The sequence below is a fragment of the Amia ocellicauda genome, chromosome 18, assembly GCF_036373705.1.
Source record: "Amia ocellicauda isolate fAmiCal2 chromosome 18, fAmiCal2.hap1, whole genome shotgun sequence".
NCBI lineage: Eukaryota > Metazoa > Chordata > Actinopteri > Amiiformes > Amiidae > Amia > Amia ocellicauda.
The window spans coordinates 13,153,032-13,177,840 of record NC_089867.1 but is presented as its reverse complement, the minus strand read 5'-3'; the positions used below and the strand labels follow the sequence as shown (position 1 = coordinate 13,177,840).

Here is a 24,809-nt window from a genome sequence, read left to right as displayed (position 1 = left end):
TACTGGGCATCTTCCCTGCTGTCTACACTGGATGGATGGATGGATGGATTTGTCTGTGGTTTGTGCCCATCCTGAAGCAGAACACTGAAATGCTATTCAAACGGTATTGTTCTGGAACAGTCCGGCCCCACAACACACATCTGGATGTACAAGAGCAGATGCTGTGGCGACTGTCCCAGGCTGCACCCAGAGTATGACTGCAGTGTGCTCCACTGATGTCTGCCACCACTTACCCTCACACTTAACATTAGTCAAGAGTACTTCACAATTAATTTGGGGGATTATAATTTAATCCTCATAGCAAGTGATGCATTCATTAGAGGTATCGAAAGACGAGGCTCTGGCATGTGGAGGATGGAAAGAGGAAGTGGGGCAGCCCAAGTGTGCTTTGTGATTGGTTCTCCATTGGCTTCAAAATAGAACACTCATTTTGTGCTCATAGTTTTCACCCGAGTGCTGAGTGCTGCTGTTCATTCAGGCTAATTATTTCATCATCGGAAAATGACTGTCACAGGATTCAAATTAAAAATGTGAGGGCCAGGGTTTGTCACACTACGTAGATCAAGTGCAGAAAGACTGTGCTGGAATCTTTTGAAAGTTTCTTCAAACATATACAGTGAGGGAAAATAGTATTTGATCCCCTGCTGATTTTGTACGTTTGCCCACTGACAAAGAAATGATCAGTCTATAATTTTAATGGTAGGTGTATTTTAACAGTGAGAGACAGAATAACAACACAAAAATCCAGAAAAACACATTTAAAAAAAGTTATACATTGATTTGCATGTTAATGAGGGTAATAAGTATTTGACCCCTTCGACTTAGTACTTGGTGGCAAAACCCTTGTTGGCAATCGCAGAGGTCAGACGTTTCTTGTAGTTGGCCACCAGGTTTGCACACATCTCTGGAGGGATTTTGTCCCACTCCTCTTTGCAGATCCTCTCCAAGTCATTAAGGTTTCGAGGCTGACTTTTGGCAACTCGAACCTTCAGCTCCCTCCACAGATTTTCTATGGGATTAAGGTCTGGAGACTGGCTAGGCCACTCCAGGACCTTAATGTGCTTCTTCTTGAGCCACTCCTTTGTTGCCTTGGCTGTGTGTTTTGGGTCATTGTCATGCAGGAATACCATCCACGACCCATTTTCAATGCCCTGGCTGAGGGAAGGAGGTTCTCACCCAAGATTTGACGGTACATGGCCCCGTCCATCGTCCCTTTGATGCGGTGCAGTTGTCCTGTCCCCTTAGCAGATAAACACCCCCAAAGCATAATGTTTCCACCTCCATGTTTGACGGTGGGGATGGTGTTCTTGTGGTCATTCCTCCTCCTCCAAAGACGGCGAGTTGAGTTGATGCCAAAGAGCTCGATTTTGGTCTCATCTGACCACAACACTTTCACCCAGTTCTCCTCTGAATCATTCAGATGTTCATTGGCAAACTTCAGACGGGCCTGTACATGTGCTTTCTTGAGCAGGGGGACCTTGCGGGCGCTGCAGGATTTCAGTCCTTCACGGCGTAGTGTGTTACCAATTGTTTTCTTGGTGACTATGGTCCCAGCTGCCTTGAGATCATGAACAAGATCCTCCCGTGTAGTTCTGGGCTGATTCCTCACCGTTCTCATGATCATTGAAACTCCACGAGGTGAGATCTTGCATGGAGCCCCAGACCGAGGGAGACTGACAGTTATTTTGTGTTTCTTCCATTTGCGAATAATCGCACCAACTGTTGTCACCTTCTCACCAAGCTGCTTGGCGATGGTCTTGTAGCCCATTCCAGCCTTGTGTAGGTCTACAATCTTGTCCCTGACAACCTTGGACAGCTCTTTGGTCTTGGCCATGGTGGAGAGTTTGGAATCTGATTGATTGATTGCTTCTGTGGACAGGTGTCTTTTATACAGGTAACGAGCTGATATTAGGAGCACTCCCTTTAAGAGAGCTCGTTACCTATATAAAAGACACCTGGGAGCCAGAAATCTTGCTGATTGATAGGGGATCAAATACTTATTTCCCTCATTAACATGCAAATCAATGTATAACTTTTTTGAAATGCGTTTTTCTGGATTTGTTTGTTGTTATTCTGTCTCTCACTGTTAAAATACACCTACCATTAAAATTATAGACTGATCATTTCTTTGTCAGTGGGCAAACGTACAAAATCAGCAGGGGATCAAATACTTTTCTCCCTCACTGTATATATTGGGAGTTTTATGCAGCTCTGTTCTTTCAGTTGGGAGAAACATAAGTGATGTATATGTATCTAGGAGTACACAATATACACACACCTAAAGGATTATTAGGAACACCTGTTCAATTTCTCATTAATGCAATTATCTAACCAACCAATCACATGGCTGTTGCTTCAATGCATTTAGGGGTGTGGTCCTGGTCAAGACAATCTCCTGAAATCCAAACTGAATGTCTGAATGGGAAAGAAAGGTGATTTAAGCAATTTTGAGCGTGGCATGGTTGTTGGTGCCAGACGGGCCGGTCTGAGTATTTCACAATCTGCTCAGTTACTGGGATTTTCACGCACAACCATTTCTAGGGTTTACAAAGAATGGTGTGAAAAGGGAAAAACATCCAGTATGCGGCAGTCCTGTGGGCGAAAATGCCTTGTTGATGCTAGAGGTCAGAGGAGAATGGGCCGACTGATTCAAGCTGATAGAAGAGCAACTTTGACTGAAATAACCACTCGTTACAACCGAGGTATGCAGCAAAGCATTCGTGAAGCCACAACACGTACAACCTTGAGGCGGATGGGCTACAACAGCAGAAGACCCCACCGGGTACCACTCATCTCCACTACAAATAGGAAAAAGAGGCTACAATTTGCACAAGCTCACCAAAATTGGACAGTTGAAGACTGGAAAAATGTTGCCTGGTCTGATGAGTCTCGATTTCTGTTGAGACATTCAGATGGTAGAGTAAAATTTTGGCGTAAACAGAATGAGAACATGGATCCATCATGCCTTGTTACCACTGTGCAGGCTGGTGGTGGTGGTGTAATGGTGTGGGGGATGTTTTCTTGGCACACTTTAGGCCCCTTAGTGCCAATTGGGCATCGTTTAAATGCCACGGCCTACCTGAGCATTGTTTCTGACCATGTCCGTCCCTTTATGACCACCATGTACCCATCCTCTGATGGCTACTTCCAGCAGGATAATGCACCATGTCACAAAGGTCGAATCATTTCAAATTGGTTTCTTGAACATGACAATGAGTTCACTGTACTAAACTGGCCCCCACAGTCACCAGATCTCAACCCAATAGAGCATCTTTGGGATGTGGTGGAACAGGAGCTTCGTGCCCTGGATGTGCATCCCACGAATCTCCATCAACTGCAAGATGCTATCCTATCAATATGGGCCAACATTTCTAAAGAATGCTTTCAGCACCTTGTTGAATCAATGCCACGTAGAATTAAGGCAGTTCTGAAGGCGAAAGGGGGTCAAACACAGTATTAGTATGGTGTTCCTAATAATCCTTTAGGTGAGTGTATATGGGATGCCTCACTAAGAGGACAAATTGAATCAAAGCAAAAATACTCATCAACAAATAATGCTCCTGGAAAGTAAATGGCATTTCACTGCAAAATTACTCAGTTTCTCATTTTCCTCTGACTAAAGAAAACACTTAAGCCCTTTACGGGGGGAAAAACGTTTTGTTACCTCTTCATTTAAATTTGTTGTGTGGGTATTCCACGAACATGGGACACCCATTCTAGATGCTGTTTCAAAGGAAGGAATTATCAGTTCACATTTTGAGGTTATCATCATTTTTTTTTTTTATCATTAGGGTCAACGAATTGGCAATATTCTGTTTTTAAAAAATCTCTAGATGGTATTTTTTATATGGGTTTAGTTCCAACACACAGTTATGCTGTTATAAAGTAAACAGCCTAAAAAAATCATATGATTTTAGGTTTTAGGTCATGTTTTCTGTGACATTAATGTATTCACCTATTTGGTTAGTGTGTCACTGACACTTGTAATGGACCCTGGCCAAACTGTAGCATGCAATCTATATACATAACCCCCAGAATTTACACTATACAACTCATAGATATGTATAGATATTTCTCAGGAGAACTGTGATTATATAACACAATAAACATTACAGTCCTTTCTTAAAAGCCTACAGGACAATTCGATTTATGTGCCATATTTGTTTGCCTCTGGTTCAACAAGACATTGGCTTTCCCTACTCCAATCACCTGGAGTTATAAGGCTATTACAGAAAGGAATCTAATGTAAGGATTAAAATGAAATCTAGGTAGGAACCTATAAAATGCTTCTTAACAGCTCCATTCAATCCCCGCTCAGACAGAACCAATTGCCCCTAGGGCCATTCCAGGGTTTAACTGCCTGGGACATACTGCTTGCCCTGACTAAGGAAAGTCACACTAAATTGCACTCATAATAAAAAGAATCATTCCTGTCCAGCAGCTTGGTTTAACAATGGTTTCCACCGCCACCGGGAAAGAGGTGGAAATCTATTTGTCTTGAGTCTACTTAGAATAAAAGACATGCCTAAACCCATTGGTAAAGAACTGATACATTTGAACACGTATCATAAATATATGTTTATATTTTTTACCTTCCTTTCTTTTTCGTTTGAATTTTAATATATATGGGCATAGCCTTCAATCCCCTTAATGTAGAAAGTACTTGTTCCTTATCAAGCCCTACCTGTGTGTGGTCCGTACTGCCCTTTTCCCACACATGTTGTATTGTAAAATTGTACATTGAATGAAGTTAATTAAGTGCCAATATTACAGGAGGTATCATTTAAATTACTTCCTTTACTGACCATGAAAAAGGGCTTAATTTTCTGGGTCATTATCACATAGCATACTGGTTTCCCTGGATACAAGTGTATTGTTTTTGTTTTGTTTTTAAGGGGCTCTTTTGAAATTAATCTTTTCACAACCAACAACACGGTTGTAAATCTTGGCATGGCAGTAAAAGGGATTGTTTCCCTGGCCCCATTTAGAACGAGAGCCCTGTGCATTGGTGATAATGTCCCTCAGCACCAGCTGCAAGTGAGATTCATTTGATGATGGCCGGGCTCTGCTATTTTCCTCTCATTTCTAGTTTACACTCAGCTAATTACCCTGACTCAAGGAGATACAGTGTAAGATCTGCAGACCTCATCCTGGAGACAAGGGTAATTGAATGATTAGTCTCCTGTATGTCTTTCACATATTTTTAGTTTTTCAAACTAACATGATGCAAGGAGGGTAAAATTTGAAATATCATTTTAAGCAGGTGTTTTAAGAAGAATAATAGCAAACTACATTTTAACCCTAGGTGACCAAATCACTAGCACTGCCAGAGCTGTGACAAGTAGTTACATTGATTATATTAAAACGGTAATCAGTTGAATTGGGTAGTTAAGTGCTCAATTTGAGTCGCACAGAGAGAAATCAGATTTCAAAAAAAAAAACTGAAATGGTTTTAGACATTTAGACAAAAAAAAAAAAAGATTCTCATAGGATGGTTATATAGAAAAAATAAGTATTTGATTTGAATAAGGCAATCTTTCCATAAAAGCTTATTGCTCCCAACCGAATAGCCTCTCACGTGTCGGTCTTAACTGACAGGAGGTTCACCGTTATATCAGCTGTCATCACTGAATCCCTCAGCCTAGACATCCACATTTAGATGAATTATCTTCTCAACAGCTTTTTAATTAGGTTGCTGATCCCTGTCTGTGGAACGGAGTGCTATGTATTGGAGCATGGAAGCTTAATTTCTTCCTGGAATATCTCCTTTTCACTCTCGTTCTCTTATTTCTTTATTAAAGAGGCTATATGAATGAATGTATGAATGGCTGAATGAAGAACAATGCCCACGAGTCACTGATTATGTGTTTAAAATATCTCAGAAAAACACAGAATAACACCACGTTTCAAAATGCAATAGGGACCTGGGCTGTTCAATCGGATATAACATGATTGTGTACCGAGATAAGATAATGAGAGGACTGGTTCTAGTTTCCATACCCTGGGGGAACATTACACAAGTATAAATGTTATTTTTCTTACTGAAGTCCCTATTTTTAGGCAATGCACTGCAACCATAAAATAAATACACAAAATAAAACAACCAACCAAACAAACAAACAGACGCCTTCTTTTTTGTGGTTCAGTAGTTCTGGCAAATTCACGAATGAGTCTCGTCAAGTGAGACAGGGGCTCTTGTCTGTATCGGTGCAGGTCAAGCACAGTGTGCACTGCAGGGAAGGCCTGACATTTGGTTTTGGCGATCTATGGGCAAATTAAAAGCGACATATTACATATAAAAAAGGAACAGTCAAATTATTCACATTTCAATTTCAAGACCTTCATTCACTGCCACACTAAATATATGCAAATACTGCTGGAGGATGTTAAATTCTGTTGCATATCTGGACCATTAAAAAATATATCTTTTTAGATTTTTTTTTTTTTTTTTTTTTAAGTAGTTTACAATGTTACAACCAGGGAATAAAATTAACACGCGCCACCCGCCAAATGTGGGTAGATTTAGCCGGGGCGGGTAAATCTGTCAATTTTACCAGCCACTTTGGCGGGTAGCAAAACTCAACTTTTAGTTTCTGATAGAGTATTTGTCGGTATGTTTCAAAATACGAATTCATTTGTTGACGTTGTAGTGTTGGTATGTTAGTTGATTTGGCAAACCGCAATATCATGTTTTTTGAAAATATATGGCATCTGGACAGTCTTCGGTCCAGGAGGACATATTGCATGGAGAGCAATGAAGCAGAAGTAAGGTGGTTAAGGATGTGGGGAAAATAATGACTTTTAATTACTTTTCATAGTCATAATTACTGACTTTTTAATTACCTGCATCAAGTGTGTCTGAATTATTATATGACAGAGAAGGAAAGAGGAGCAACAAACACATGAATACACACACAGACAGCTATTGCTCTTTATACTGTATTCGCTGTAACTCGAGCGCAGTTCTGTTTTGAACGCAGAGCGGCAGTCTGAGTGTCGTTTGGAGAGGAGGAGTCAATCGTTTAGTCAAGTAGACTGTATCAATTAACTAGCTAGATAGGTCTTATACATTTTGTATTTCGCAGTTGTGACCGGAGAACATTACCACAAAGATGCTACTGTTAAGGCATTTTCATTGCAGCTCACATTGCTAAACTGGAAATTGAATGAAAATATATATTTTTTTAAATGTAAAAGAAAAACATATTGGTCGGTCAATTACAGCTGTAATTGCAAAATATTCCTTTATAAAACAAATAGGGACAACCTTTATGACAATAAAAAGTCGTGCTAATGTCGGGAAACAATAATACAATAGTCTGACACGAGATGCGTGAGAGTTGACAGGTCTGCTGTTATTATGCCATTTTCATACGGCTTCTAATAATGTATTTTTACATAGATATTTATTTAACAAAGTTGTTGTGTTAGATAAGTATTCATCAATTGCATCAATTACAACGTATTCATTTATGGGGAAACTATTTGCGATAGAGACATGCATGTTTTGCTGCGTAGCGGAAAATCTGCTGAAGAGAAACGTGTTAGTTTAGTGTGTTCATACAGATCCCTATTAGCTGCCATGTTATTGCATGTGATTGATTGATTGATTTGAAAAAGGTGCTCCCAGACAGTCTCTACTAGCAAGTGTTATAATTCAATAGAATGCAATGTTTTGCTCAAAGACCTTATAAAACTTGCAAGTAGAAACTGTGTGGGAGCATGTTTTTTCTATCCAGATCCTTTTCAGCTCATACACACCTGTCTAGTCTATACAGGTGTGCAATTAGCTTTTGTTATGGTGATTGATTAATTACCTGAATAAATGCCACGTTTTAACATGTTTACCACACATGCACGCACCCTCATGCATTTTGGTGATGACTGCCTTTGGCTGGTAAAAATACCAAGTGGCTGGTAAGTCTTTTCCTTGTACCAGACACAGTGACTATTGGCCAAAAAAGTTAATTTTATCCCCTGGTTACAACCCACATTTGACACATTCCCCTATTGGTTGGGTAATTTTTTTCCTACATCCAGACAAACAGGGTTGCATGAAAGCAGCCTGGGGATAAACTGAGCTCCACACTGCCTCTATAGTAATGTCTCCCCTTCACAGGACTTCACACACTGGTTGTATTCCACCTGCCGCCTTTATTATAACATTCATAGTGTCTGAGCTATTGCACTTGCATTTAATGCGTCTCTTCAGTCCTTGAAAGGAAACATGATTTCTGCACAGCATAACAATATCTTATAGTCTTACAAAGACAAACACAAAAAAAAAAGAAAAAACAACAACATAAGAATGTCTTTTCTACCTGACTGGATAAACCACCGTCTTGTTCATGTTTTTTTCACTTCGAGCATCCCGAAAACTGGTCCTGGAGATCGACAGGTTTTCTGTGTAGCATTTCAGGAGAATTAGTTTTTGTTAATTAACTGAATCATTTACGGGCTTAACGAGGCAACATTAATGTGATCTTTACTCATGGAACTGAAAAACAGGGCACCACAGACCCGTGTCCACGCTTCTAAAGTTGCTACTAAGTCCGAAAAACAAGTTTAAGCCAACTGGTTGTACTCCCATACATCATTATCTCAAGCACAGCACTAAATACCATCAGTCATGAGAGAACACCACGACATACTTAATTACAAAACCTGCTGGATGAAAAGTTTGTAAGATTTAAAAAGCCAGAAGAACAGTGTGAACATGTTCCGAAAAATTCAATAGTTTTGTCCCCCAATTACACACATTTTATCCCAGCAGCTCAGCTTCTTGTCAGAGACTTGCCCAAATCAATAGCAGGAGTGAAATTCATTAAGGTGAGCCACTGAGACGGGCAGCAGTGACCCTCAGGGCAGAGTCCTTCTGATATAGATCGTGCCAGAGAGGAATGGAATTAGAGAAGGGCACCTTTTTACACTGATGACGAAACTTCAATTTGAAAACCACCAATGTCAAAGCAAACAAGCCTATCCCATTGTATATCCATAGCAGGCAGCCAAGGAATTGTAGCCTATGAGTCAGTGAAGCCCTATTAGAGCTGCTTTGTCAGAGGAGGTTACAGATGTTCAACAATACAACACCAATAAAACATCAAAGCTTTTCCCCTGCCTTATGCACACCTACTGCCATTGACATTAAACAAAAGCACTCCATTTACTAGACTAATAGTTCTAGCCCGTTTCTAATGGGGTCAGACCCTAACTCAGGATTGTCTATTTATTTATTTTTGAGCCTTGAGCCACCCTTCCCAACGTCATGGAGTCCATCTCCTTATAAACCAATGCGTTTTAACAACAGGGAATCAGGAACACATCAACGGCACTCTTCAGAGTTGTTTCAAATCGCTGTCATGAGGAAATGGCATCAAAAGCAAAACAGAGTCAGGAAGGCGGATGAATCAAGGACACCAGACAGTTTGGAAGCTCTTTAAAGAGTCCACATATCCTTTAGGCTTCTTTTTGCAGTATAACTCATGTTTGCCTTGAGGCCAAGAGGTTTTACACAATTTTACACTTCAAACATGTCAGATCTGCTACTTAAGGACAGCTAAGTGAAAGACAGCTTTAAATTTATGGCTGCACATATCTGTACAGATACACCAATCTCTCTCTATATTTTTTTAAAGAAATTTAATGCCAAGTCCGTGACATTTAAAAAGGCTTTTGTAACAGTTGTATTTCTCATCTTTGCATTGTCATGTTACACACACACTATCAAACCTTTTTTAATAGAAACCTAAAGATGAACACAAATTAAACAAATGCTACAGCACAGCAGATTATCTGTGAGTTTAAACAAGGACATAGAGAAACTGCAGAAAGCTAGGAAAAGAAAAGAAAAACAGACAGACCAAGAAAAACTATAGAATCATCTTCAGGACTGCAGAGACTGATATAACAAGTTAAAAACCAATCAGAAAGTAACAATCAGAGCTCTTGAAGAATTTCATTTATATTTTGTAACATTCTAGAACTAGAAATGAATACATTATTTCTCTATCCACTTTTCCCTGAATAGACTTTGTCAAACAATGAGAAACAAAAGTAGTTAAAAGAACAATACTGCTCCCCAAAGAAACGACTGCTGATCAGAGAGGAAAAAAATAACATCTTATATACAGCAGATATAGATAATTGATATTTGCTTATAAGAGCCTTTGTTAATTTTCATAAACCCCTTGATTCATATATCAGTTGTTTAAATATTCCACATTTAAATGCCATACAGATGCTCTATATAGGTATAAATGTAAGTGCCAGTTCTCAACTAACTTAATACACTGGACTCATTTGAATGTTTTTATCTTTAATATAAGCTTAAGTCAATTGACTATAAATTTGATGAAACTAAAATAAATCTCTGAACGTTAAAGCCATTGGCCATTACTATCTGATATTCACAAGCTATGGTGCTAATAGAGTTTCAACAGGTGGGGTAGCCTTAATAAGAATATATATCAAACCAACCCTAAATAAAGACATCTCATCTAATATATAAATTTAGAAATATTTGTTGAAAAAAGTTCTGTAAACAAATATCGGGTACCTTTTAGAAGCTATTCTGCAAGTCTTCCACACACATACTTCACACAGACGGAGTCCCTAGTTCTCTGTGGCTATAAATACTCAGGTGCTAAAATCTTGCCTCAGAACTGTAAAGCATCTGTGTGCATCCAGACAGCAAAGAGACCACATTGGTACGTCTTTGTTCCCCATTCTCAGAGACAGTCTAAGTGACAAGTCAAGTATAATCCTCCCATACTGAAACAAATAACACACAAAAACAGGACACAGCCTGGATTTAGACACGGCTCACACATACAAAGTCATGTGTGTTTCTGCTTCCCCAAAAGCATGATAATCTCTTTTCTCCTTGCCATTTCTTAGCTAAGGAACAGAGAGGCAGTCAGAAAACCCTGCAGTGAGGACAGTTTCATTGTGTTGTTGTGGGAATTCTGGTCCACCTGTATCCCCCAACAGTGCTTTCCACTTTGCTTATCTCCTGAAATTCCCGTGGCGGTTTTTCCGTCTGGATCTCAGCGTTCATCGCGGTCTGCAAAAGAGCTGCCGGCAAAGGGTGAGCGTCACTGCTCCGCGTCTCTGGGACTGCACCCCATCAAACATTTTCTAAGACATCAAACGGTACAAATCCTCTCTTCTTTCCACTAGACACTTTAATGAAGCCATGGTGCTCTTCCTCGCCGCTCACACAAATCTGTAATGATAAAAATATCACTTAGAAGAGCATGCCTTCACTGAGGCAACCATCATAAATTACCTTAAAATTGTTTCTAGCTTGCAGGAAGCTATTTGAACATATGAATGCAGTCTACTTTAATGGGTTACGTTTAGTTGATGAGACTTTTAGCAGGCCGTAGCAAAGGCATGGGTTTTCATATAAAACACTGACTTCAGGGCATTCTGTTATGCTACAGCGAACTGTTTAAATTTGGTTAAATCTCCTTCCCTTTACCCACTTTATGGAATTCAATCCCAAATCTGGACCTTGGATGAGTTACATTAAGGGAACCCCGGACCGCTTTAAAATGGGAACAAGTCAATGTCACCAGCTCCACTTTGACATTGATACACAAGTTTCCTGCTCCTGGTAAGTTATGAGGGTCAGAGTCTAAAACTGATTTTAGAAGTAACAAAAACATTTACCGCTTTTGCATATGGATTTACAGTCACCTGGGACAAAACCAAAATATTGGATACTTGCAGACATTAGGTTATAAGTTAGCTAATGTTATTTCTAGATCACTGGTTTGGAATTCCTTTAAATGTACCTTTTAGAGTGAGTGACTCCACATGACCCCCTGCAATCACTATTACAGAAAGATATCAGCAGAAAACAGTCTACAATTTGAGCAAATGGAGAACTTGACACAATGTGTTCAGATTCTTATGGGCAGGACTCTTTCCTGAGTTTCTGAAGTCATTTCTGGGCAAACCCTTAAATGTTTATAGTTTTCTAAATATAAATGTCTTGTCTTACACTAATAAACAAAAGTTGCAATGACCAACCGTCTGTCATTTAGTTTGTGTTCATTGTTCTTTGATCCAGATCCAAGTATTTTATTTGTGCATCACCACATGGCCTGCAGACAACAAAGAAATTAACAAGAAATGTAAACCAATACACACCTGGCCCTCCTTCAGTGTTATCTGTCCTTGTTCTTTGCAGCCAATGAAAGTCCTTGTGCATCTGTAAACCCTCTCACCTGCCCTCACCTGCTGAGCAAAGTTTGCAGGAAAAAATCCAATTCTGTCTTCAATTACACCCTAAGAAATTTACAAAAAGATAATGTGAATTACTAATCTCTAAAACCCAACCATATGGGATGTCGGGAAAATCGTCAGGTAGCAAAACACTTCCTTTGCTGCACCAACAGTCTTTGCACAGGCACAGCATGGCAATGCATCATAATAAAATGCCACAGCGTCTGAATAATGACAGTACCAAAATACCAGGGGTAATTCCTACATTGATAGGACTGATTAAATTTAAACAAACAAAAAATAACTTCTGTTTGAAAAAGTCAAAATCTACATATGAAACCCATATTTTAGGTCCACAGAAGAGAAGTCTGTTAAACTTCCTTTAATGCTTGTTTTTCTCTCCAGCACAGACCTCCAAATGACCATAGACCTCCCGTGATTTGTCTGTCCTACACTGTGTGACAACAGGCTTGGCTCAATGGCTTTTAAGTGTAGTCTGTGTGGATGTACTGGGTTCTCCTTTTACCTTCCACCAGTCATCGTTGGAGTCATCTGCTAATATGATTCGGTCTCCAGGCCTGAAATGGAGGGAAAGCAACAATATTAACCAACCGGTGATTCGTTGTGAGCCCACCACATAGCAGAATGTAAGACCTCGGTAGAAAATTCTGGGGACAACATTCTAGATACAAGAATATGAAATCCTGGCACTGCTAGCTGCATGTCAGCGATTCCAAAACAGGAAGTCATGATTGCTGCTCATTAGTGCTAATGAGTAATACAGTCACCTCACTTTGCATTGAAGCATCCTCAGCCCACATACACATTCACCTCTAGGTTTCTATTTTGAACTCTCAATGGGGGATGGCCTTCACTTAAGTGATGCACTGAGTCATGCATGTAAATGCTAATGTGAAGTGACTCTTGTCTAATTTGCTTCTCCCAAAGAAAGACCTTAGGCTGCTATGGCTCTTACATCTGGTCCCTACATATGAAAATGATACAGAAACATCAAACAACACAAAGACACATGGAAAGATGTGTGTCTTGCCTTTAATAGTACACCAACAGCCCTACTGCAGTAAACCATCTTCCAGTAATAGCAAACATGTATTCTATTTTTACTACCTGTTTTCTTTCAATATTTTTCAAACTGAAAACACAACCAGGCTTTTTCATGTGCAGCTCTATATTTCATCCGAGGAACTGCAGTGAAGGCTTGCAATCCTATCATTTTACCAACATAAAGTATTCACATCAACACACATCATTTTTATATAATAGTTTAAATAAACTGGACACATGAGAAGGTACATATTGTTCTGCTGGACTCCTTAATTGCAGTTTATAAAACAGAATACAAGATTGAATGTCATTAAATAGGCTGTTTATGACCCCTGAACTTTTTTTTATCATTCTGCTCCATACCCATCTGAAATATCAATTGCTTTTTGCAGTAATAGGATCAGCCCAGGGAAACCAAGACACTCTAATACTCCATCAAGGCTGAGCATCGGTGTGGTTGCAGGTAATATAAAAAGCAGCAGATATTTATTGACATAACTTGCAAAGTAGCGATGCATTTTGAATACAGTGAAATGCCATAAAAATACACTCGGGATTATAATGATATTTCACAAATTGAACCCACACACAAATATACACACACAATCTAGATTTATATCTATATATAATCAACAGTGATAGAGTATGGATTACTAAATAAACTCACACCTGACACTATATCTGCAGGTGAGAATTAAGGGAAGCTGTTCTTTGGCATTGGTATGAATGTACAGTCCATAACCTAAAATCTCTGTGTAGAAACTGTAGTCCAGTCCTGATAATCTTGTTTTCACTTTCGAAGCTTGGAAATACATGTCTGTGTTGTTGTGACTGAGTGCATCCCCCTTCAGGGAGGCGACATGCAGCCCCCCACCGAGCTCTGACGATAACTGCAAATTAAGTCTTGCATAGTGTCCTTAATGAAGATACGAAGCATAGATATCACAGTTTACTAATCTGCAGCTTTGCGATATTGTGCTGTTGAAATCAGGGATGGAATTACACATTTCTAACTGGCATATTTCTTCTATTACCGCTTTTCATTTATTTTTAAATCTAATGCTCTGCTGATCTCACACAAGGTCTGTACCTCCCATGCCAGTCAAAGCATTTTTACTACCCCCTTAAATACCATCTCTCAACTGGGCTGATCTGGAAACCCCTGTTTGGAACAGAAGACACCAAACTCCTGAGACCCCAAGTTATTCTTAAATACACATTAAAAAAACATGTATTAATATGGTACACTGAGTTTGAGGTTTGTTGATTATAATCCAAAAAAATAAATGTGGTTGCAGACTTAATATGAAAAAATTGATTGTATTGGAGTGAGAAAGGTTTATATCTTTAAATGTTTTAAAGATTGCAGTCTTTTTACCATGAATGTCTGTATTTAAGATATTCTCTTAAAAAATAAAAGCGGGTTTAGTATAATGAAGTCAGGCTGAAACAGAGATCAAAAGAATACATTTGTGTACCGAGATTAATTAACTGCTGCTAACAATGATGAATGCCGATCTTTACCTGTCAATAATTAATTTAAAAATTCAAAGCCACTAGCATATCTATAACGGTAAAACAAAAAAAGGCCCTGTGCACTTTCTTTGTGTTCTGGGGAGCACAAACAGTGCCGACTATTCCTGCCGTTCAAACGTGTGCAGTGAACTGTATCGCCTGGGTCATTTGATACTATCGCTTAAATCAAACATTCATCGTCTAATACGCACACACATACACAGCGAAGAACAACAACTTTGATCATAAAAATATGTTTGATCACAAAGCTGTTTTTATAATACAGGTACACAAAGGGCCCCTCCGGCACACTGGGAGAAAATGGATAGGTCCACGTTTGTACAGATTCTGACTCTTTCCTTCTTTATTCTCGTAAATGACAGACATATTTGCACTCTGTTGCCCAGATACAAGAGATTGGAGTGAGGCACCTTGACATTCAGCAGCATTTATCAGACATTTCCACTGACCTCATTTCTAAGTCTTCATTCTCCTGTGGTATAAATTTGTACAAGGCCACATAGGTGTTCAGCTGCAATATATCCTTTCGCTGTTGTCTTTTCACCTGCAAGGAGAAGATAACGCATTGTTAGCCATGAACAGAACCCACACTTAAGACCTCTGAACTCTTTCAATAAGCAAACTAAACAGCTATTGAGTAACAGTGTTGCGTGTTACAGTTTGTAGGGAATTTATATTAGCATTTATTATTTTACAATTGTCTCTGTCTCTCTCGATCGATATCATTACATATATATACCCTGTCACTATTCATCACTATACAACCACAATAATGGATATCTTACGACCAAAATACATGGCAGTCCCTCCATTTAATACAACAGTCCTGAAAAGTCCGCTACAATATATACACACACAGACACACATTAATCTTATTTCCAGCAGCAGAAATAATTCTATGGAATACTATAACACAGTCATCTATTTTCTTGATCACAGAAAATAAAACAAACTTCCTGGAACATTAAAACATTTAATGTGTTTTACTAAAGTATTAGGAAGAGCACTTTAGCCAGCCTCAGGCAATGCCAGTCTACGATTAATAATATGTGTATGAAAGTAACAAATTAGCAGAAGACATGTGATACAGCCTACAGGAGACAAAACTCTTGATGCCAACTGGTTTATTGAGTTCTCAGCAAATCGAACGGTTGGCAAAGAAAATGAACACTATGTTCAACAGCAGAGTGCATGTATGTATTCTGCAGGGACCTGGTGACCAGAGAAAGCAGGGTTCCACTTGTGTAGAGCGTATCAGAGATTTTGTCTGGCAAGACAGCGGTTATCCCCCATCCCATTTCCTGTCTCCATGGTACAGTATGTACTCCATTCTACTTCAGCAGGAGTGTTACTCGTACTCAGGAACAAGAGCTATTGATGCTCGCCAAGGACAGCTCAGAACTGCCAGCTGTTGAATTCATCGAGTTTGTGTCCAACGTGCTTGTTTTTTTCTGTCAGAACTGCAGATGGTCTACTGCCTACTGCTCACAGCCTGTCCATTTGGGCATTAAAGGAAACTTCAGTGTTTCAGTGGAGTAGTCAGAGCTTTGGACTGTGGAGCAAAAGGTCATGGGTTCAATCCCAGGTGGGGGACACTGCCCTTAGTACTTTGCTTAGATTTCTCTAGTAAAAGCCCAGCTGTCTAAATGGGTATGTAAAAATAATGTGATATATTGTATGTTAAGAAATATAATAATAATCATGTAATAATAGAATCACCTACATTCTGTCACTCCTCAGGAAAGTTTTAAGAATGGCTTAAGAGTGCGACCTAATCAAATACACAAAAAGCTTAAGACAATGTATTAATGCAGAGCAAAAACTAAGATGTGTTAAATAATCTCCATCTATGATTTTGATCTGAGTATTTGTAGAGTTATTTTTTTCAATGTAATGTAATTGTTTATAGCATTTAATTTTAGGAAGTGTAGCTTCACAATGTAAGTCATAAGTTGTAATGTTTAGAAATAAAGGGAAAAGCTTAGTAAATCACACCCTATTACTACACAAAGTATATTATATTACATATGTTGCTATGAAAGTGAGACATTTCAAAGATTTGTACTATCTTGCAAAAGCATACACTGGAGATAAATAGGGAAAGTCACAAGTCATACATTTTGCATGCAGCTGCACTCAAGTCACAGTTCATTTTTAGCTACTGAACTTTTTAAAATTATTTTATTGGGCACTTGGGAAATTCAGAGGCACAGAATCCCTGCCCTCTGTTAACATATGGAGGATGCAACCTTGATGTCAACCCACAGAGATGAGAGATGAACACCGCGCTTGCTTACTGATTAATAGAATCCAGCAGCTCGTAAATTCTCTCACAGCGTCATCATATTTCACCGTCAAAAAAACACTGCAACAATTTGTTCAAAATCAAGCTGAACAGTCTTACGGTAGTGGAAAGTGTTTATGGACAGTAGACCATTAATCCCAGTTATATGGTATATAGTTATATAGTAATATGAGGAGTGGAAAACAAACAAACTTTTCTATATTATATTACAAGTAGCTATCTATATATTAATCTATCCATCCATCCATCCTCACTTATTCATTATTGTCAATATCTGCTAAACTTATGCTAGCATGTCACACAGGATTTTTAACCTCAGTGTGGAATCGTAGTTATCTTTTCTTGAGCAATAATTTCACTCCTTACCGGGGATTCTTCCTGCTTCTTCTCTCCAGAGTGGAAATGCTCTGTTCCATTTTCTAGCGAAGTAAATACTGGGAAACAAATGAAAAACAAAAATATTAATAAGATAAAATCCCCCCAAAATGTTGAAGAAATGCAAATCCCCTAACCACTTTCACTGAATCCAAATCCATATATGAATTCGTTTCCTAGTACTGTTTGGTACCAAGAACACAGATCACATTGCTCTAATGCCCAAATTAATTTGTGCATATTTGATTCTCCACTGTATAAAATGCATCCTAATAATTTTTAATTATGTTACCTCGGTAACCAGTTCCCTGACAGCTGCCAATTATCATCAGATGATGGTGTCCAAGGTATACAGTACCAGCATGTGTGTCACCAATTGAGGTCCTTACTCTTTGTAAAGTAAGATCAATGCTTTGTTCAGTTTGCCTGCAGCGCTCAGAGATGCTCTCCTGCTCTCTGCCTCATTATAAAATCCATATTAAATGCTTAATCATATGCTCAGTTCCTCAATTCAATGCTCAAAGTCCCTTCTATATGCTGTTTTATGATATTACATTTTTGGTATTTGATTATATTTAGTTGCATATACCTTGAGGTACAATAACTAAAGCTGGGATTAAATCAAAACTTCGACCCACCCGCTAATAAAAAACTATAAAACTACTATTTTGGTGGTTCATTTTGAGTAAGATGCTGCTTTCTTCTAATGATGAATATAACTGCTATGATGCACAGGTTTGTAGCTTGCTCTTAAGGTGAGGGTGAAAGTCTTGACTTAATCAGGCCCCAAATGTAAAATGTTAAGGTGCTGCCTTTCTTGGTTGTTACATACTGTCAGAGTCGGCTCTTTGAGACTTGGTTCCTCAGCAGCAGCAGTGGCATAATCTTGTAAATTCCTGATGCATTATTCAACAATGTTTACACGAAAAACATATCAAGGAGTATTTTATGACAGTGTCTTAAGTGGATCTCTCTAATCCTGCAGATACAACTAGACATTTTCTGTCCAAATTCAGTCTAAAAAAATTAATAAATAAATCATAGCTGAAAATCACCCATGAGCTGCCTGGTCTGGCTTAGATTGACAGGCAATGATTCTGGGCAACTCGTCTTCAATAGACAGAAATATATGTTTTGCTAACCCAGGAACAGGTATGCCTCTTGAGCCATCCAAACTGTATTACACAGATTTATTTGTGACAAGAATCTGGGCAGCATCGTTCAGCCTATTCAGAGGTGCCACAACATATTTTCTTCCTGCTGATTCGAAAAAATGCAAAATGTCAAATTCAGAGCATCAATGAGCTTAAGCAAGAGGTGATTTGTTTTTCAACTTTGACTACTTTCCAATATGTAATAGCTTATTAGCCTGTGGGATGATAAAATGCATAGATTGAATTTCTCAAAATCAGTAAAATATGTGTAACTTCATGCTAGGAGTGATACCATTCCTGTTTCACCGATCAACCAAAATGATGGCCTTTAAAAACAAATAAACAAAAACAAAAAACACCAAGCCAAACCCATGCTCTTCGTATTTGGTCTAGTTACACTCTCGATTGAAAAATGTTATTCTCCCCGCAGATAAAATCTAACTAAATCTCAGAGAAAAGAGGCGATTACGGTACAGGGCCGGATTGGAGAGTGTTTGAGTTAACCTCGAGGGCTGACAGCCGGCCAGCTCACCGGCTGATGGCACAGGCGCATTTCCCCAGCAGCAATCTGGATTCACAACCTGAAGCCTAAGTCCTTTAAGAGCTGCTGATAAGAAGCAAGCTTGTAAATCAAGCTGAAACCCTCCAGCCATTAGAATTTATCAGGCTTCTTGCAGGTGGTCTGCTGATATTCCAAACAGGCTAATAAGCCTGATAGAAACCAGGCTGTAGGGATAGGGAGAGAAAGTATGATTTTTCTCTTCTTTTTTTTTTTTTTTTTTTTAATGAAATAATACACTTAATATCACACACAAAGTATACTTTATTTTTGTTATGCACTCTTTGTGGTTGCAAGACGTCCTGCAAAGTTAAGATAAATAGAGCCTGTTAAGGGCTTTATAAAATTCAGATTCCTTTTAATGTAAGAAGGCACTGTATAGATCACAGGCCGAAGTGGAATAAGCTGAGCGAGAATATTTTCATTGTTATTGTTGTTAACGGTCATTTCTTTATGAAATGTCGCAGATTTCAAGTCGTCAAATGACTAAAGAAGACTGCTCGGCTAAAACAACACCAACATTACTTTTGACCTTGAAACATCAGCTGGGTGGGAAGTCACGTAGTCGTACGAGAGTGTGGAGCACTTTTCTTGTGAATTCTTACGATTTTCTTCCCCGAGAAGACACTGTTGAGGTGAAGCCGTGACTCACCGCTGTCACTGTGCTTCCTGGTGTGCTCTGGGAGGCTGCTCTGGGCATCCACTTCTTCGGGCACCTCAGCCAAGTCAGTGTTCTGTCAGGGCAAAGAGGAGTGAGTCAGACACTGCACTATCATTGACTTTAGTAGTGGACCCCTACAATGCATAAATAGAAACTAGGAACAGGCAGAATGGTAGGCCAGGCCAGGAAAACATACGTCACAAAATGCAGAATGTGCAAGATCTCCATGTTTAAGCTTCAGCACCGAAGATGACCACTCCACTCTCTCACTGAAGGCATGTTCCGAAGCATTTTTATTTTTATTTTAAATTCAAGAAATAAGACTAACATTTACATGAATGTGGCATTGAAGTGAACTTTTTGACATATTTTTCAGGGTGTGTAGTCACAAAGAACTTCTACACACCCGTTGGTAGTCCCTGCAGGATTTAGCTTTTAATGCACAATGACGAATATATCCCAAGAGCAGTAGCTTATCTAATGCTTGCAGATTTACCAATATGAAAGGCTAGCCTTGTTCTCTGCCTCCTGTCTATTCTACTCAGTGAAAGAGCAGACTGACCAAAACGCACAAAAGAGAGTCCACTGCCATTATTCCTCAAGATACTTTCAAATACAAAACTCACGGCTTTTTGGAGGATGTGTTTTTGTAAAGATTTAAGGATGGTTTATGGTAGTAGCTTTGAACAGATTGTAACACATGCAGTTGAAAATATAATAATTAACAAACTACTTTATCAAAATATAATTTTGCCAGTTGCTGTGAAGAGTTTGGGGAAGATACCTGGTTTCTATAAGCAGCAGACATGTTAGTGGTAACAACATTTAATGGCTTAACACTGTCTTTTAAAGTCATCAAATTACACTGGATACTGCGATACTGTGATAGGAGATCTGTTACAATTTAATCTCAGGGACTGTTTACAATATAATTAGGTACTGTCCCTCTGTCACGCTGTTTCCTAACCTAATTTAACACTTTGTGCATTTCAGCAATTAATGAGAAACAATACATGGAAAATATGAACAGCAGTCTGCAATAAAGGGATTTCATCGGTATATAATTCAACTCATGCTTTGCTTACACATATAGACTAATGCACACTGGAAATTGAAAATATATTCAGATTTCTGTGCCATTTTTTCTGACACTGGATGTTATCAGCCCAGGTGTTCAGCGCTACTATCACAGCTCTGATGAACAATGCCAAACATGGATCACAAGGGGGTTGGTATTATATTCAATCTCAAGAAAAGCACTCTGCACCCAGAAGCTATAGTCACTACAGGGCAAATGTAGTGTTTTTTTTTTTCTTCTCTTTACTTTGTAGATTACGAATTTTGCTCGTTTCCCAAACACTTTATCTGACAGCCCTATGAGAAAATATAGAATAGTCACTACTGAAGGCGTTGGCTCAGGAAAAGTAGGACACGTTAGTCTTGACAATTTACTTGTCGGTGTTAAATATTTAAAGAGCATACAATGATTTGTTCAGGGACACAAACCTAGTAGTAAATAAAGCTTGACAGAGAAGAATTAATATTCTACCCCCCTCCTGCGAGTAAATCTGTACATGTTTTGCTTCTAAACACTTGACCTGTAATATTTTCTAGCTTGCACTAAATCTTCTTTGGATATATCCATAAACCTTAAAATTGAGAAAGAGAAATGCAAACACAAGCCCACGACCACAGTCTGAACTCCTCACACAGAAGACACTGTAGTTCTGGTGGATATTCATTTTAATAGCAATAGTTGTTTTTTCCTAGACTGCTTCAGGGATGGTCTTTGAAGTGAAGGAGGGCAAGATTAAAGCTAAAAGATATCTGTGAAACCATCCGTGTCAGACATGAAAGCGTTTCACTGCAGCACATTGGGTGATTCAGACGCTAACACCAGTGTTCGTAAGTGCTCTGGCTGCCATCACCTTCGATCACCTCCTACAACCCACTCCACCAGACTGCATAATGAATTACGGGCAGTGCCATGAGTATTATATATTAAAATGAGGTATTACAAGGAGATTAATCACTCATGAGATGTTGCTGCTAAATCAATTAATAAATATTTATCTAACAAATGAGTCTGCACTGCTCTGGACTCACATTTGAGCGCCATTTTGTTTTCCACATTGTTTATTGCTCGCTGGCAGTCCGTGTAACCCATCTGCACATCCACATAATTAATCCAAAAAGGAATTTATTTTTAAAAAGTCTCAAGAAAGAATTAGTTCTACATTTCTCACTAGTCAAATTCGGGCCTCTGTAAAATGGTATTTGGTACGTATGACTCAAAGTTCTGTGGTGATACATTTCATATTGTGCTTCCTAAAGCATTCCTAAAAGTATGAAATATTCCAAGAAGAGTTCTCTCTGAGGTCCTGCATTACATCCTCAACTGTTTTAAAATGTTATCTACTAAGAATGATATTAAATGATAAACCCCAACAAACAAGAAATTGTCCAAATAATACTGTACGAATGTACTAGGTCTCCTTGTCCTGTTTTTTGAGCATTTTTTACTACACTTAGATTCTAACTAGGATAATATTTACAGTTTTATGCACCATATTAAAGTTTCCTCACAATTTCTAAAAAATAATTGTGAAATCATAAAGTTGCAACTACAGTAGTTGACAAACGATACATGGAAAAGAAGGAGAAACCAGCTCATGCATTTTATACACATTCACACAAAAGCAGTTTGAAAAAGCAGAGCAAATTTTGCCTTGGAGGAAAAAACTTTCAAAGAGTACAGATTTGTTTATTATATAGTTATTACTGTACGCAGGGTAATGCATCCTTTCAGGAACTGCGATGCAAGGTTTAAAATTCAGATGTGTACTTCACTCACAGAGCTTCGCCGTGGTGATTCAGAGCCACTCCCCGTGCTGGACTTCTTGGTCTTCTGTGCCAGGGAGGTCCCGAATCGCAGAGTCTCATACACAGGATCGACTTTACTGCCGCACGCTGGGTGGGGTGTTGTGGGGGTGCGCATGTACGGGCCAGAGAGTGCAGGAGAATGAGGTAAATAAGATCAGACAAGTGAGCAACAAAAAATGAATGCCCAGAGCCAATCAGACTTGCATATGTTATACAGGGCTGCGCATTCTGTAAGAGGTCAGGAAAAATCAATACCCACCAATAGGCATCACCTCTTTGATGCAGCTGAACTGCTCCTGGATGAGCAGCGGGGAGCTGTAGTAGCGGCGAAATCCCTTCGGCTAACAATGGAGGGAGAGGGGAGAGTGGCACGTCAGAGTTAGAAGATCGATAGCAAAGCACAGGCAGCATCCTACCAGCTAAACACGTCTAAACACTCCTTGCGTGGCCTCCTTCTCGCTTCCCCTCCTGCTGTCCCTCCCTGTTTCCCTCCCCCTGCTACTCGAAGTGATGCTTCCAGTTCACAAACATCCCTCCCTTGTTTCTTTAAGAATAGACTGTGAAAATGCTAGATCTGTTTTTGTCTTATTATAGATTTGTGTGTGTGTGTGTGTGTGTGTGAGCACACAACTATGCACCTGTCAGCTCAGATCAATGCATGTCAACTTGGAATTCTTATATAGAATTTATAGGAAACGTGAACATTTGAGCTCCTGCATTTTTAACACTAAAGAACAGACTAGATAAGTTAATGACCCCTAATACTAGCGATATTAAAACATCCATAACTCGAATACACTCCCACTAATGGTGTTCAGTGCACAGTAGATTTGGTTTCTCTTGGAGAGCCCCAGGGAGTTTTGGATTGCAATCAGACTTCATTTTACAATGTATCTGCTAATTTTTAAAAAATTAAGTGGATATGAGATGGTTCTTTTTTTCTCCACAGGTAATTGGACCTTCACACAGTTCACAAAGGTGAAATGTATTTTATGGTTATTTCTGTTTCTCCATATGGCATTATCTATATTGATTTCCTCTGATCTCAACAATCAATACTCCTCACACTGAGGAGTTATCCCTGTTTTAACCTAATGTAATTGGATCTGAGGGATTGCCTGGAGTTTGAGAGAAATTCAATTTTCTTTTAAAATGCAACAGTTGATCTGTAAAGCACAACAAGGATTTTTAATGGAGAGCCACCTTGGGAGATCAACAGTGCAAAGATATACTTATTCACAGCAGGGATAAAGCAAACCAGACAAGGTTATATGTGGGATTCAAATACTCTGCACACACATTAATAAACAAAATGTATAATTTAATTTTCACTTGATGTTTTGAGGTCAAACCTGTAGCTGTATTTTGTGTATGGACTATTTCTTTATAAATTGGTTAACATGATTTGCAGAACTCTTACATTTTCATGCTAAAAATAAGCCTGATCCAGTGATTTGCCAGAGCACTGAAGCTTTCGTTCATGCGAATATTTGAAGGCACTTCAAATAGAAAAAGTTATTTATAAGATTCTTAAAGTTTCTTCATTTTTTATGAATCCCCTGTGCCTTCGAAATTATAATAGAATAATAAATAGATATATTTTTATACACTACTCAGTGAAAACAAATGGTATATTCTGATGCACTGAACATTGTAATTTCCACTCTGCTGAGGGAAACAGACAGACTTTCCTTTCCAGGTCATTCCTTTCATATGAGTGCTCTTATTTAATTGAGAATCAATTAGAGTGTCTACTAGTCTACTACTGTCTGAAAACCTTCTACAGTCAACATATTCAACAAAGCTTGAATTTCCGCTCAATTTAAAATGACCTTTTCTCTGTGATGATGTTCTATAACACTGAATAACATACACAACAATAACTCGTAGTGTACCAAACCTTTTAAAAATTAATCTATTCCATTATTTTAATGCAAACGTCATTGGATATTTGATATTTGAATGCAGGACAAAAACAATATTATTTTTTATTATTAATGACAAAATCCTGACTCAAAGAGACTAATCTATGTTCAA

At 38.7% G+C, this 24,809-nt stretch overlaps 1 protein-coding gene across 2 annotated transcripts in view; it reads right to left on the bottom strand.

The window, feature by feature from the left end:
- Positions 1–9,939: 9,939 nt before the first annotated feature.
- The window catches only part of stac (SH3 and cysteine rich domain), a 28,925-nt gene continuing 14,055 nt past the window's right edge, over positions 9,940–24,809 (bottom strand). The window contains exons 4-11 of one of the 2 annotated variants that reach the window (XM_066691129.1): positions 23,032–23,113; positions 22,744–22,859; positions 19,881–19,962; positions 17,507–17,574; positions 15,285–15,379; positions 12,761–12,812; positions 12,160–12,297; positions 9,940–11,227 (exon numbers count right to left, since the gene is read on the bottom strand). In XM_066691129.1, the coding sequence (XP_066547226.1) occupies positions 11,129–11,227; positions 12,160–12,297; positions 12,761–12,812; positions 15,285–15,379; positions 17,507–17,574; positions 19,881–19,962; positions 22,744–22,859; positions 23,032–23,113 (732 nt within the window). In that variant the 3' untranslated portion in view covers positions 9,940–11,128. The remainder of the gene's footprint in view (positions 11,228–12,159; positions 12,298–12,760; positions 12,813–15,284; positions 15,380–17,506; positions 17,575–19,880; positions 19,963–22,743; positions 22,860–23,031; positions 23,114–24,809) is intronic. The other variant, XM_066691130.1, reaches the window with a different exon arrangement.